The sequence below is a fragment of the Buceros rhinoceros genome, unplaced genomic scaffold (assembly GCF_000710305.1).
Source record: "Buceros rhinoceros silvestris isolate BGI_N320 unplaced genomic scaffold, ASM71030v1 scaffold5318, whole genome shotgun sequence".
NCBI classification, from domain to species: Eukaryota; Metazoa; Chordata; class Aves; order Bucerotiformes; family Bucerotidae; genus Buceros; species Buceros rhinoceros.
Window position 1 is genome coordinate 24,267 of NW_010427307.1, and position 16,150 is coordinate 40,416.

At 34.1% G+C, this 16,150-nt stretch overlaps 1 protein-coding gene across 1 annotated transcript in view; it reads right to left on the reverse strand.

Moving 5' to 3' along the window:
• XRN1 (5'-3' exoribonuclease 1) overlaps positions 1-15,149 on the reverse strand; it is a 30,828-nt gene extending 15,679 nt beyond the window's left edge. Inside the window, exons 1-20 of the mRNA XM_010141830.1 lie at positions 14,923-15,149; positions 13,654-13,751; positions 13,178-13,287; positions 12,978-13,088; positions 12,663-12,745; positions 10,975-11,062; positions 10,686-10,854; positions 10,403-10,470; positions 9,248-9,382; positions 7,797-7,860; positions 6,898-7,003; positions 6,469-6,558; positions 6,156-6,312; positions 5,688-5,807; positions 4,496-4,665; positions 3,557-3,677; positions 3,363-3,461; positions 1,570-1,673; positions 924-1,055; positions 60-222 (exon numbers count right to left, since the gene is read on the reverse strand). Coding sequence (XP_010140132.1) covers positions 60-222; positions 924-1,055; positions 1,570-1,673; positions 3,363-3,461; positions 3,557-3,677; positions 4,496-4,665; positions 5,688-5,807; positions 6,156-6,312; positions 6,469-6,558; positions 6,898-7,003; positions 7,797-7,860; positions 9,248-9,382; positions 10,403-10,470; positions 10,686-10,854; positions 10,975-11,062; positions 12,663-12,745; positions 12,978-13,088; positions 13,178-13,287; positions 13,654-13,751; positions 14,923-15,125 — 2,391 coding nt within the window. The 5' untranslated portion in view covers positions 15,126-15,149. The remainder of the gene's footprint in view (positions 1-59; positions 223-923; positions 1,056-1,569; positions 1,674-3,362; positions 3,462-3,556; positions 3,678-4,495; positions 4,666-5,687; positions 5,808-6,155; positions 6,313-6,468; positions 6,559-6,897; positions 7,004-7,796; positions 7,861-9,247; positions 9,383-10,402; positions 10,471-10,685; positions 10,855-10,974; positions 11,063-12,662; positions 12,746-12,977; positions 13,089-13,177; positions 13,288-13,653; positions 13,752-14,922) is intronic.
• Positions 15,150-16,150: the final 1,001 nt, after the last annotated feature.

The window sequence follows — 16,150 nt, forward strand, 5'->3', positions numbered from 1 at the left end:
ACTCTTTCCTCCATGCACCCCCAATGAAGTAAGGAGCTCTGTGCAACATGTATATTTACCTTGACAACAGTTTGGTAAACAAAAGGAAGAACTTGTTTTGACCACTGCTTCTCCAAATAAACTTCTCCATTTTGGTTTAGTTGATATCTATTACCAGTGAGTAACTGAACATATACAACTATTGATGTTTCATGAATAATTATTCCTTTTCTTCTCTGGTAGCTGAATACAAAGCAGAACATTAACATTTACTTTTGATTACAATAAACAGAACTGCATCAAGAGAGTGGAATTAATTTTTTGGAAAAAAAAAAAAACCTCTTAACAAAAGGATTCTACTAGTTTGCTTCTTGTTTTATAAAAAAATACCCAGAATAAATAGCTTAACCAATTGCTTATCCATTGTTGTACAGACAGAACTACATAGCTAAGTGTGTTAACTTAAGTTCATTTTACCTTTACAATGGGACAGGTTAGGGATAACTAAGGCAGCTAACTTGAAAGACAGACAATAAAATGTCAAGCTACTCTAACTTAGTTGTGCTCCACTGGGCACCCACACTCTAGAATAGCAAGAGCTATATTCAAATTTATCAGGGCTAAGCTACTGAAGTTGTAACTTGATACCTGTATGATTCCATTCTATATACTTTCTATAAGTGAATATTACTAAGACCAGAACAGAAAATTGAGTGGGAGAATAAATACTGAAATTTATTCATTTGAGAATTCTTTTGTAACAGCATCTAACTTTAAACACCTTGGCAGTAATTCCATAGATTTTGAAATTTCAACATAAGCTCCTTTATGTTGTTTTTTAAAATTCCAGCAGACTCAATAACCTTAGCAGCTCTTCTCTGTCATACAGCAACAAAACATAGATAAGTCACAAAATGCAGTTAGGTATTTTCAAAGTTACTTACTGCTCTGAAATGCCTTGAACTTCTTTCAACCATATACTTTGTTCCTTATCTCCCATGTATGCCACTTTAGTTGCGGGCACTGCATTTCCCATGTAAAGCTTCTGTGTGCCATGTGGTTCTTCCAAATAAAACCTTGAGAATATTAAGACAGGTATGAATTTAAACAAATAAAAACTAGACGTAACCAACTGGGAGCAAAACTTAATATAGTTAGAAATCACTTGTTAAGGACATGGAAAACTTGCAGCATTGTTTTCTCTACCTCTTCCACAACAGGTCACACAGTGTACTTTTTATAAAAAATACTAGTGCTCGTGCTGAAAGGAAGATTGTATAGAAATGTTCTCTTTTACATTATTCTGTCTGTATTTCTGTGCACACATTTTACCCTCAAAGTTAAGAATGAGCTCTCCCAAACTTCTTTATCAATAGCAAAATACTGAAGGACTAGACTTTTACAGAGCTAACCAAACCTCAGAAAAATATTAAAGATTCTTCCACCAAGCAGTCTTTGATATACGTGGACTAATTTGCTGTTAGAAAGTATTACAATGAAATTAAAAGTTTTAAACAGCCTAAGGAACTTAGGCTTATTTTGCACAAAACAACAACGATGACAAACAGCTATCTGTGAAATGTCTCTTACTTAGTTTCTCCATCTGACACAGCAACAACTCTGGCTTCTTCAAGGTGTGGCCAGTTAACAAAAACACGTTTTCCAAGTACCAAACTGGCAACATTTTCTACCACCTGAAAAAAAACCAAAACAAAACCAAAAGCCCAACAAAACCCCAGATGTTACTAATTGTTTAATTTATTAAAAGATTTTTGTTAAAATATTTTCAAATTGGTCTGTAATAAAAACTATTCTAGTAAAAGAACAGGTTTTCTTACAGAACAGAAAGCTCAATTTTGCTTATTAAATTATATTTTGATACATATTACATAATGTCTGATTAAAAAAGGAGAATCATATTTAATTTTTTAGAAGAAAGTACTGGTTTCCAAGTGTGGCTCTTTACAAGCAGAATATATCAGATTTAAGACCTCAGTTGTTTTACACTTCTGGTATAGGCTTAATATGTACTTTTTTTTATATCTCTTAGAACTACTTGTGTCTCTGGGACTCAGTAACTGAACTAACAATTTGAGGTTAGCAAAATATTTTATACCATAGCTTTTACTTTCAGGATTTATGGTCCAGGATTTTGCTAGCATTTGTAATTTTAGTCCCACATTACATTCTGTTTTTCCAATGAGTTTCTGCTATTTTTTAAATACAGTATTTGGGCTTATTTAATTCTCTTTGCCACGTACCTTGAATATTCACTCTCCCTATCTCTCCACTGTAAAATTCTATCTTGTTATTTTCCTCTTTTCTCCCTTCCTGGTTTTATTTTTTTGTTATTTATCTCTGAAACCTTTTTCTTTTCCAGGATTTGTCTTTTGTTACCTGTTATTTTTTATTAGAAAATAGAATTGGCTTTTAAAGGATTTTGCTTCTTAGTGTCTCTGCATCAACTCTTTCCTCTAATTCTTCTATCAGTCTCATTTAAGTGGAAGGTGTAAGTCTGCTGTGTTGATGAAAAGGGACTGATTAAAAAAAGCGTCTCTATACTCAGCTACACAAAAGGCAAAGGGCACTGGTCTGGAGACTCTGCTTCCTTGCATTTATACGTGCTATTAATTAGTCAAGAGCGAGTCACATCAACTCCTTACCCAAGAACATCTGATGGCTCTCACGAGAAATGCCAGAAACCTTGCTAAGGAGTCTGGCTTAATATTCTCAAGTCAGGACAACTCTAAATCTTTCAGTGGGTTCCCAAAATTCTAGATTGTTTCCCAAACAATTTAGCACTTTAATCCTAATGAACTTTATTTGCTACTATTGACTCCAACAGTGAACAAAAGCTTTCAGTGTGAATGGGTATCGTTGATGTTTTCAATGAACTGATTCAGCTGATGATTTCAAAATATACGCTGAGAATACCACTCCTAACAGTCTCAGTTTTTGACTGGGAACTAAGAACTACAGAGTTCTTACTCCAGCAATTAACTCTATGGCCTTGAGCATACAGCTGTATTTCACTCTCCTTTCTATTAATCAGATTTTTAACAACATATACCTAAAGTGCATTTTGAAATCAAACATTACTGGTTAAATAAAGTTTTAAAAAAATGTGAAGATATTCTTTTAAATTAACAATTCAATATATTTAATTATTATTTTTTAAGAAACATTTGGGCTTTAAAATATTTTAAAAACTTTTTCAGTACTACTTTATAAACATTTTTCTCCTATAATACATGACTGAGAAGATATAAATAGTCCACATTTCAAATCTGAATATATAACAAATTCAGTCTTTATGACAAGATTTTTTTGTCTGCCTTTTTTTGTTTTGTTGTGGGTTTTTTTGTTAGGAGATGAATGCTTACCTGTTCTTTTGAGTTCTCATCAGCTATGATTTCCAACATCATGTTCTCTCCATGGCTGCTTTGCTGAAACACCTGTACGCCACTTTTTCTCAGATAGAACTGGATCAAAAAAAAAAACAACACATAAAACTTACCTGAACTCTTACATAGTTATCTATTAAAATTGAAAATGTCAGAAGAGAGAAATCTTTTACCTTATGTTTAATGTGCTTTAAAGTAGGAAATCCACAAAAATATAATGCACTCTTGTTGATTTTAGTTATCTTATTGCGAGTTATTTCTACATGCCAAGCATCCAAAGGAATTGTTTTATACCTAAAAAACAAGTTCCACAACATTGCTCATATAGATTGACTTCAGCTCTGGAAACTCGTATTACTCATTCGAACACTCATTAACTGACTATGACTTTCCCTAAAGGTGGCTGTTAATTTAAGCCACTTGGAATCTATACAAAGAACTATAAAAGCCCATGCTATTGCTGCAAAGAGGCTACTCATTAAGAAGAAGAATACTTCAAGCCATATGTCCTACCCGCGCTATTTTTATTCACTGCTATTGTCAAATTCTAAACTAGCAACTGTTCCATATGGTATCATTCATCTTCACAACTATTCATTCTTCACTTCCTACACTCTAATCTTGCAACAGGCATTCCTCTCCTGTTTTGCTTAAGTTTGACTACTACTAAGGTTATGTCTCCATTTAATCTTGAAACTTCAGCTTAAATAAACCTGGTTAATAAAGTGACAGTAAAGTGAAAAATACACAAAATAGCGTTCAACTCTGCACTAGATCCAAATGCTTACATTTTTTTTACAAATGGTCTGAAATTAGTGTGCTCATAAATCATCACTACTATCAAATATTTGTACCAGCCTTCCATCCTCTGTCACAGAGTTTAGTAATTCTCTAGCGTATTCTTGCTGATTTAGTATTGGTTCATCTCCTTGCAAACTAACATTTGAAGAAAAGGGACAAGTAACTTTACCGCGCCATCCACAACAAGTAACAACCAATTAAATACTTTACATTTTTCAGAATATACATTGGCATATACAAGCTTTGGTTAAAAGGCTAATAAAACTACTCTAACTACTTTTAGTCAACTCTAAAAGTTATGCCAGTGTTACCTTGTATGACATCTTTCTATCGTAGGGAATTTCTCTGGCCATGGTGACATGTACTGGAACTCCGCATCTTTGTCATACCAGTACATTAAGCAAGCACTGTGAGTATTTCTTCGTTTCTCTTCTTCTTTTAGGCACTTATTACAGGATTCCATGGCCTGCAGCAGTCGTTTCTAAATTTTACAGAAATTAGAGTATGTGAAATTGGCAACAAAAATTAGCTTGGAAGTGTCTACACTGGGAAAGTGGATACCTACACTTTTCTGGTTAATGTGTTAATTTTCTAATTGCAGCCTCACCCTTTCTCATATCCCAGCTCTCTGATAAAAATAGGATAATTATAATGGAATGGCTTTGGAGAATAAAGATGGACCAATTGTGAATGTGTTTCCGAAGGCTAGCCATAATTTGCCTTTTACATTAACACACAAAGAAATATTAGAAAGATAATGCATGTTTCAATAAAATTCTGCAAATTAATTATTGAAAAAGCTTCAAAATCTTACAGGTCATTTGAGTAGCAACTGCTGTCGTCTGTGAGAAGACTAAGACCTGTCAACTTTTCATTGTGAACAACAGAAACAACTGATAGACACACACAACCACCTACATATGTCTTAACATCTTATTTGCACTTCTATTTTCATCCATTCTTTGATGTGCTCAAATTTAATCTGACCTAAGATATTACAACAACATATATAATACTGTTGTCATATATGCAAAAGAAAAATTACTATTTTATTCCTCTCCATTAATGTTCACTGATTTGTACTTCTGTCTTTTACCCATTACTGGTGTTTGTGTGAAGAGACTGTACGTAAAAAGACATGTTTTTTTTCAAGTGTTTCTTTTATTTTACCTGCAGACATTCTATATTTTTATACATATATAGGAATAGATTTTTCTTCTCAAGGAATCTGAAACTAAATATTGTAATAGCTGATTAAAAACACAAAGAAACAATAAAAAGTTCACGTTCCTTACTTAAGACTTCTGCCACTTGAAGCTGTCTTTGGCTGTGGTAACTTAATCTAGCCTTACTCTCCAGGCAGCAAACATCTACATTTTTCTGTGGCCTCAAAGTGTTAATTAAAACTTCCATTTAATTGCATGTCTACCTGTTGAATAATTAAGAAATTTAGCAGATTTGTTATGAAGCTTTTTAGAGATAGCAGACGTTGAAAGAACTTACCTCATCAATAAACGGGATTAATACTACAGCTTCCCATTCCTGTTGTTTGCCATTTAGGTCAGTTTTAAAATCCAGCGGATAATACTCTATAATAGGAGAGTCTTGACTAACCATCAAATGCTAGGAAAATACAATACAGGAATGAAACAACATCAGAGACAATTTAGAACTAATTCTAGGAAGACACAGAGGAAGGCTGGTATTAAAACCAATTCAAGACTGTACAGGAATTCAATATTTATTGTTCAACTGTCCTAGTGTGAAATTGCTTAGCAAAATTTTGTATTTATTACTAACTTTACAATGTACTAAGAATAGTAAGAAGTAGAAGTATTTAACAATAAACCTAAAATTAAGAGGTAGAATATAACTAAGAGGACACACAAAAATATCAAGAAAAGAGTTACTTCAAAATAGAGCAGACAACCAGTAAGCGATAGCTAAATGCAATTTAATTCTAATTCCTACTTGGTAGCATTTGGGTAGCAGATCTTTGCTAGCTGCTGGAAGTACTGCAAGAAGCTGTTCAAATGGCATGAAAGGTTTTCCCAGTTCAAATTTGATTCTGAGTTCGCCGATGTTGCGAATGTCTGACAGATAAGGTGCGTAATGGTAAGGATAATACCTGCAGGGAAAAAAAACCTTGGTTTTGGTTACTTGACTTAATTATAGCACAGCAGTGTTCACAGATCAGAAACAAACAGTACCACATTAAATGTTTCCAGCAAGGTGAAATATCGCTTGATCTTGAAGCAATTTCTCGTTTGACAACTTTTCTTACCAGCTCCATGACTGAACTCCATGATAGTAATAATGCAAAATCCATTGTATTGCCTGTACATAACATTCAGCTTGATCAGCCAAGAAGTCACTTAAAATAAAAAGGAAAAAGTTATTACTTTTAATTCATTTTCACTGGTATATAAAAATTACTTATCACCTTTCACATAAGAAAAAAGATAGAGCAATTCTGGAACCTAATTAAGACCTTGGTTTTCCAGATTTATTTAATACTAACTGATTTTTTCTCTCCAGTACTCAAATACTTGTTAAAGAAAACTTGACTTGCAGCTCTTCTTGCAACAGCCGAACGTATCACTGTTGCAGTACACTGCCATATGTTCCCTGCTTTTGATACAGATGAATATTCTGTCTCGTGTTAGATGTATGCAAAGACTTTGGTGTTTAAAAAAAAAAGCAGCACACTTACTCAGAAACTACTTCTACACCCATTTTAGTCATGTAGTAAGTTCTTTTGTATTGCCTAAACTCAGTTTCAAATAGATCATCATCTTCTGGTTCATCTTCCAACACAGCTGAAAAAGCAATCATGAAAAAAGAAAAAACCAAAGGATTAACTAACTATTCACTTCTCTATTATAGTAGGGTTCGAAGACATAATGTTGACCTAATGCCTTAACTTTATTCCTCAATTCACAGTTATAGGTGCTCATACCTTCCTTGCACTGAAAGTAACATGAAAAAAAAAAAGCAAAACACTTTACCCAGAGAAAGTCTGAAACTTTTCTTTTAGCTTTAAAAACAGGCAACCAGTTTTGTAGCCCAATTACAAGAACAGAAAAGAGAATATAAGCCATCAGAAAGTTATTTAAGAAAATGTTAAGATAAATTTCAAAATTTAATCTTTTTTAGCAACATCATCTTGTATCATGGAGTAATATTTATGTATTTGTGACATTAAATTTCAAAGCATGAGCAAAAGACATTTCCTACAAGTGCAATGAGTTTAAAAACATAACACAACCAAAACCTCAAAGCCATACAAAATTCTGTTCATTTGTCCTCACCAGTATAACAAAATACCGAGGCGTACATGTTGTTGAAGATTTGCTCACTCATTCCTTTAATTCATCATGGAAATATTGGTCACGTAAGAAGCACGTCAAAAGCTTTAGCCCCACTCCCTCACTCCAACATTCCCTGCTTAAGCCAGTGATACGCAGTTCCATTTCCCAATAGTTGACTACATAACTCAGTCATTTATAATAAGTTAACGTTCGAAATGAAATTCTTACAGATCTTCCAAATCTATACACAAATTAACAAAGTTTTTTGTTATATATGTACAGAAAAATTATTTGCACTTACTTTTAGGGGTCTCTTCACCTTCATTTTTTTCTAAAGCAGCCAAACATATAGAATTTTCCTGAGCCTATTAAATATTTCAGATAAAGTTAAATTACAGAATTTGCACACCTCATTCACAACCATATAATCTGCAACTCAAAACGCTATAATCAAGATATATAAATACTATTTAGTATAAAACCCACTGCATTTTCTTCTCTTTTAACAGCCTAGGGAAATTATTTTGTCAGATAAAAGAACATACAAGACAAAGAAAGGAGTCTCAAAGAAAAGCTCAACTACCTAAAATACCCACTATTTAAAAAAATCTGAATATTTATTTTCCAAAATACAACTATTTCCAAAATTGTGCAGTACACATTTAAGCATTTTTACCTACACCATGTATTGTGCTACAGCACCAGTACGCAGTCAGATTCTTAATAAGTAAATTTTTAAGAGTTCAAATTACTTTTGTGGAAAGTAAGAAATTTCATTGGTGTGAGCTATCCCAGATTGGCAATTCTAGATATAACTCATTAATGAGGAACAAAACCTTTATCCTGACACAAGAAATTGTGTTTTAGAGAGTTAAAGAAGCCAAACATTCACTTCATTCTTGCGTGTATATTGTCTTTTGTAGCTTTCGGTAAGCAGAATCATTGAATTGGCCCTCTTACCCTCTATCAGAGACATGCAAGCTCCTGACTGTCGTTGCCATTCAAAGGATCAGTCAAGATGGCTAGCTAACACTATACAGCTGCTCCAAACTTCTGTGGCAAATAAGAAAACAACCACAAATAATACCTTATTAAAGGAAGAGCTAACATCTTGCTCTTAGAAACCACAAACTGCACTAAACAGCATTTCCTGCTGCTGCCCTACACTGCTGAAGGCATATAGTGAAGGATACCAAATAGAGGTGGTAGTGGGGAACACGACAGCAGGGCAGTTCAGGATAGAGAGAAAGAACTAATTAATGAGGAACAGAACCTATCTAGAATTGCCAATCTGAGATAGCTCACACCAATGAAATTGCTATTTATCTCTCCATTATCAAATACTCAGCCAATTCCAGGACATACACGAATGATCTATCAGTGCATCTGAAACATAGAAAACTTCCAGCAGGCTATGCATTGAAAAGTAAAGTTATAAAGCATAGCAAGCTTGACTATAACTCACCCAGAATTAAATTCTTCTGCTGTTAAGAAACAGATAAATTGACATAAAGCATTAAAATACAGCTTTATAAGATAATAAAAATCATGGGAATATGACCTGAACCATTTCATCACTCCCAACCAGCAACGCATACAGGCAGTTCCTCAAATGTTACATTTTTACTATCTTTTCTAATCTCAAAATATCTCGGAAGAGAGGTTTATGCCATTTAATTTGTCTAAGATCAAATAACTGATTTGCAAAAACTAACATTCTTACTTCCAAAATTGTGCAAGTTAAACACTAACCTTTTGTTTCTTTTGTTTATTTTTTCTGGCTTCCTCTGCTGCAATACCAGCTGCCTCGTTGAGATATTTATTGCCTACTTTACTTTCAAACCATTTTAGGTCTACAAAAACTTCACTGAAGTGTTCACGATCAAACTGTGCAGAAAAATTAAAGCAAGTTTAGAAATATTTGAGGGACAACAAATTTAGAGTGCTAAATTAACAATGGCTTTTTAGTATGCGCATTAGATTACACCTAAAGTCATTTGTACATACTTTGCCCTGGAGATACAACTAAACTAATAGATTAAAAATCTTTTCTTAGGATTATTTAACGTACACCCAAGATTTTTTTTTTCTTCCAGTAAGGTAACAATGCATAACAAAACCAGTTAGATAAGTTCCACAACTCACTACCAAGTCCAGAACTAGATAGGTGTATACAGGGTCTGGGTAGTATCATCTTGTGCCACACACCCAACACTTTCACAGATCCATGCAAGTACCAGAAGACAGGGCTGAAGCAGAGACAGCAGATGAACTTCCTTCTTCCAAGCTCATCAAAAGGCTCAGACCTTTCCGTTACTATACGGCCTGTACGTTTTCTCATCTCTAGGCTGGATTACCACAGTGGCACTTAACAAGATTGCCTTCTGTATGCCAGCTAGATCATGAAGAATGATGATGCCTGCTTTGGAGAGATACTACTGCTTCACTGCTCTTTATCAGTGACTTTCCAAAAAAACTTGCAAAAAAATATTGCTCTCCAAGCTCTTCAGACATAGCTTACCCACAAGAAACTGATTAGCAGGGGAGACAAAGAATATTGCTGTCTGCAGCACACTTTGCCCAGTGCTGCCGCTCATTATTAATGAGCGCTGAGGACCACGATTCTGCTGCTGAATCCTCATTTGACTTGCAGTACTAAAAGATGCTGGCTAAAGCACAGATCAAATGATTCAGTCTTTTTTGCCTTATGTTGCAGTAAGATCAGACAACAACTGAATGGATCCCGTCAGTTTAATGATAAAACAACTGACAGAACCACTTGTAAAACACAGTCATTTAACAGTTCATTAAAAGTACAGCATGGTGTATTTTAGGGCACTACACTGAGGTTATATTCAGCAGATTATATTATACTGTTCTATACAGTGGAATTGCAAAGTTACTTACATCTGACAATCTTGTGAGATATTTCTCAAAGCGTTTTAAATTCAGATGCCCATTTTCATTTATGTAGCCTATTTGGAAAATAAAGCACAGTTTCAAAATTAACAATTTAACAATTTTAAAATATCAATTTAGATACCCCATAGATAAAAGAATGCAATCTTGCTGGCTGTCTAAAAAAAGTGTAATAAATGCTAGACATTCTAACATGGCTAAAAAAGTCAATAAATATTAATGCAGGAACATCAATGTTTCTGCTTTCCACAACTGAATTTAGTGTTCTTACCTCCCAGTTCTGGCAAGATAGCCATGTACGTTCTATAAAGTAGTGGCAGTGCATCATGATTAATGTGTAAATGAGGTAGATGAGGAATAAAATCATTTCCTACAAGGAAACCCATTAAGATCCAATCATCTATTATCCTTTCAATATCATATTCAAAGGAAATCTTGTCCTTAGGGGGGAAAAAAAAAGGAAGAAAAAAAAAAAAAACCACAGGAGTATAACTTTTATTATCATGTTAGCATAAAAAGACCTCACCCATTTTTTCAATAACAGCTCCATTAGAACTTACTTTTACTGGTGAAAATTCATAATCAATATATTCTCTCATCAGTGATAAGTGCAGTAAATGAAATGTGGTTTCCTCTGGTGCACATGCTCTGTAAATTATTCAAAACTTTAAGTTAAATATTTATAAACATACCTTCAACATGAATATTTGATAAGTCCATGGTTACCTAAACCCAAGTAATCTTGCTAGGATTACATCTTTGCAGAACAAATCATGTATAAACATTTATTTGAATGTATTTAAGAATTCATCTGGTTTGAACCTATAAAATTTTGCAGCAGAACCTTCTAAACAGCAGATGTGACTCGACTGCATGGAAAACAGCTAGCTTAGAGAAAGCAGGGCAGCTTTATGGAGTTCCACACCAAGTAACTATTTCCTAAGCGATTATCCCATTGTCCAAAAAAAGGGACATCCTAACCTAACTTTGCACCAAACCAAATAAATTTTAAGGTTAATTTCTATACTGAATGGGTTACATTTGTAGTCATTTGAAATGCTTCTTCTAAGAAAAGAATATGCAAAACTTGAAAATATGCTCCGTATGTATTATTCAACGGCTTTAACACCGCACCAAATAAATTTACACACCTACTGTTCATTTATGGCATAAATTCATCTGTGCATATTCTGCCTTCCTTTACTCTCTTCACAAAAATTACTTAATATCTAAGCCAATGTTAGGCCAAAATCAGTTAATACCTACACAAAAAAATTAATGAGCAAAAGACTGATATATTTTAAATTTGTAAAGGATTATTTCACGTTCTAGATACTGTAGCTAGCTGAGGCCACCTCCAATGACAAACCAGCATAAACACCCACGCAGATTTTGGCCAAAATCCCCTGAGGAAGATGAGTGTGATATACAACCTTATATGAAGACTACTAAGACAAACTTGGAGCAACCCTTGGCTGCATGGAACTTCAGAACCAATTTTGTCAATTTTAAAATGTAATTTTCATATAGGCAAATTCAGGTTGATAGCCTAAGACACTAGAGACATTTTGCCCCTACTGTAAGAGACAATACTGACAGAAAGCAAGTCCTATAACTTCCAGAAGTAAATTCCTGTAACGAGCAATATTATCCAGGGGGTACAACAGGAGCGAAATGCGGAATAATGCTTGAGGGGGCAGGGGAAAAGAAAAAAAAAAATATTATGACACCTTGCTTTTTGATTTCATACCTGATTTAATAAATCCCTCAAAAGATCGTCACGCTTTTATTTTATATTATTTTTTAAAAAGGGAAAAAAGACATTTATTTCATTAGACTTAAGGTCTTTTAAAAATATTAATTATTTTAGTAATTTATTTACATGCAGAAAACCTACAAATATAAACACATTTTAAAAAATCAGTATCTGCATAACACAACTATGGAAACAATGCCAGAATAGCCTGGGCTGGTCCATTCATAATATGAAGAAAGAAGCACAACACACCAAAGCTCTAAGGATTTTTTTTTTAATCAGCTGTCCTGATAGTATACATTTTCCCATGTAAACTAATTCAAATGCACAATTTAGCAAGTTGATTTTTCTAATTTCATGTACTTTTTAATACAACAATAAACTAAGATTTTATTAATTTAGTAAGCAATCAATAAAAAAACCCCTGTTTCAGTGACCCACTATATTTTTGATTTAATTTCAGCCCATAAGAGTAAAGTTAAATCAGTTCACCTTTGAGATTTTTTACCACCAAATCTGACTTCTTCTCTTAAGAGCGCAAAGTGTGCCTCATGACTTGTTAATCCCAGCATAATCTATTACAAAGAGACATTAGAAAAATCTTAATTTTTTTTTAAACTGTTACTCAAGATTCAAACAGTATAAAGAAATTCTGCAGTTCAATTCATTACAAATTCCAGAGTTTGCAGGGATACAAAATTACATGTTTCTTTAGAAACATTTTAGAATCCTGTGCACTTAGGATGACATCAAAGACATACACACTTTATAAACTTCTGGGTTTTGTATTATTTTAATTGCACATACCAAGTCAGCATCTAAGCCATAAAGACAGTGTCTTGTGTTTGGATCATGATGGGGCTTTGCTTTTTCTGACCTGATGAACTCCATAATTTTATGCTCACCTTCCCCTGGAGTCTGCACACCAAAAAAAAAAAAAAATCATTGAGTATTTTTCTATAAAATAATAAGTTCTTTAAAATAAAATATTAACAAAATGCAATGACCTCATGGCCTGATAAATACACTGTGACTCCTTGCCAGGATTTGTCTGTGGAAATCTTCATATTTACAAAATATTTAAGATGCTCATGCAATCTGGCCATGAATTCAGTTCCTGAAAACAGAAATCCAAGTTAAACACAAAGCTTTTCAGTAGTTATTCAGAACTGCATTTACATATCAAAAGTACTAATAAAACAAACAGTACAAATTTTGCAAGAGATGAAGGGGACAGCTGTTTCCACCCCACCCCCGAAGGTTTCATTTTTTCCACAGCAATCTAAAAAATTTTTAGAATGAATCAGTATTCCAACTTTATTAGAAGTTATTTAAACTTGTGTTCCCAGCTTACTTGAGCCTTTATTGATCCTGTCCTCTAATTAAAAAAAAAAAAGCCTTAGGATAGGAAAATAGTGCAAAATACAGCTGTAAAAACATAAAACCAAACACTTAAATTTAAATAATTAACAAATCTTCTTACCTGGTGTAATACAATTGGAGTCAAATCTGGCTTCTTCAGGGAGAATTTCTCCCTTTTCTAATGCCTTTTTTATTTTGTCCTCTGCCTCTTTTGCTGATCTGAAACAAAAGGGAGAGAGCAGAGAAACAATCACCTTATTCAAATGTTAATATCCAAAGTACAGATTTACTGACAAAATACATACAGTTAATTTTTTAGGAAGTGTTAAAAAAGGGAGAGAAATTTAACTCCTGAATAGCATTCAAACTTGTTTCTGATACAACTGGAAAGTTTAAAAATGTAACGATGATAATCTGTCATTACTCAGATACAGTTAACGTTTAGATTACCAAGATGATCATTCAATGGCTGATCACAATGAAAGCAAATTATTGCTGAAACAGTAAGAATACCTGGGATCTAAACATTTGAACATGCTACCCCAGAACAATAATGGTAATGTAGTTAAAGTAGTAGCAAGCTTGGAACACCACAGGGGAGGAGGGGTGAAGGAACAATTTAACACCACTGATAATGGAGAAACAAACAAACAAATACAATTCTAGCCTTTTCTGGCCTAGAATTTCATACATATTTTTGAACCAGAAAAAGAGAAGCCACCAGCATCTTAGATTTTTGTCATTCTTTTGGTTTTGCTCTAACCTTCTATTCTGAACTTTTTCTTAATCTCTTCTTCCTTTCAACCTACGTTTTTCCCTGAAAAAACACGAAAAGCTGAAACCACAATAAAACCCAACAGCTTCAAAATACTTCCTCTTGTCTCTTCCCCCCCATTTATTTCTGCTGCATTTCACTCACCATCCTTGTCCTGTCTGACCACTGGCTTTCCTTACAGCAGTCTTGAAAAAAGCTTCCACATCTCCCCAAATTAGTATAATTCTTAACACTGTGAAATCTACTTGCAGCTCTGTATTTGAAATAGGTGGCTAACTGCTACCAACAGGAAACCAGAGTTTCATTAGAAACATCATTTCTTCTATGACTGTCAAAGAACATTCCATTATAGTTACCAAAAAAGGAATATCTAGAATTAGCATTCACCAATAACAATGCTTATGAAGCCACCGGAGACACACGTAACTTTCCTTTTTGGAATCCTTATTTTAAGTATTAACATTAACAGATACATGTCCTCGTTTCACTAAAAATTAAAGCTACTGTCAAAGGCATGACCACTCATACTATATTTCACTTTCAATGGCATATATTAAACAGTTCTTTTTTAAGTGTTTACTATCCTAAAGACAGAACAAGTACAAATATTCTCACCTAAAACGTCTCCCACGCTGCTGATTCATTTTTGCTCTTGGAGCTACTCCATCAACTGCCATGAAGAAAACCTTTCTTGGTTTAATAATGCGAAACAGTACTTCCAAATAGTGAAAAATATCTGCAAAAATCTTATCTTCTGAGATTCTGAAGTGAACATCATCATCATTTGGATGTGAACACTGATGTATAATGCCATTCATGTCCAGGTATAAGTTGTCAAATTCTGGAATCTACAAAAGCCACAGTTAGTATCCATTTGGCGACAGCTGAAGCAATGCGAAGCCCAAGGTGAGGCTTAGAGTAATAAACTCTGGAAATGAGCTGAGGTGGGAAGACTTCCCTGGAACCTACTGCACACCAGCAGGCTAAGAATTGACTGCTTATGGGTTTGTTTGCACTTGCAATCTGTTATAATCATTTTCCCAGTGAAGAAAATCCGCTGAACAGATTCCTATCCTATCTTGACTGTTTGTGGTATCTCAAGACTTTCCTCCTCCATGCTCTGCTACACTGTATAAGGGAAAAACAAATAAAAATCACACTTTTCAAGAAGAGATGATTTTTTTAACAACCTGATGCATCTCACTGATTCAGTCTTGCGCAGCTACACTACAAACAATAAAAACTACAAAACTGGGTATATACCAGTTCCCCACAGTATTCCAAAAGCAAAGCCAGCTTAAGAAGCTTTAGGAACAGGTTAACAGGGGAAGAGCCCTACTGTGACTACTGCATGCTGCCTCTTCAGCTACAGTAAGCGTAACCTGTGCGCCTAGAGTGACAATTACCACCAAAAGCAGTAATTATCAATGACAACATCAATTTCTTTCCCACACCTTCCAAACTTGTTTTTTTCTAATTCTCTGTTCTTCTAACAACCTCATCTGTAGCAGTCAAACTTCCTTTTTAAGGAAAATCCCTCCCCTGAATGTACACAAGCAACACATAGAGCACAAACACTGTTAAATGTAGGAAGCGAAGGGGATATTATCTACCTTCTTGTCACCAAAACCCACCAAACGTGCACAACAATTTGCAATAAGCAAATCTATTCTTTACTCCATCAGTACTGTTGTTCATAAAAATCGTCCTTTCTTTACAGCTGGAAAAAGGGATTGTTAACTTTTCATGATTTTTCTGTGGTACTGCTGCTGTTGTATCTTAATATAATTTTGAAAGGCATGTCTTTGGACTTGTCTTTATCACTCAGACTCAGAACAAACAT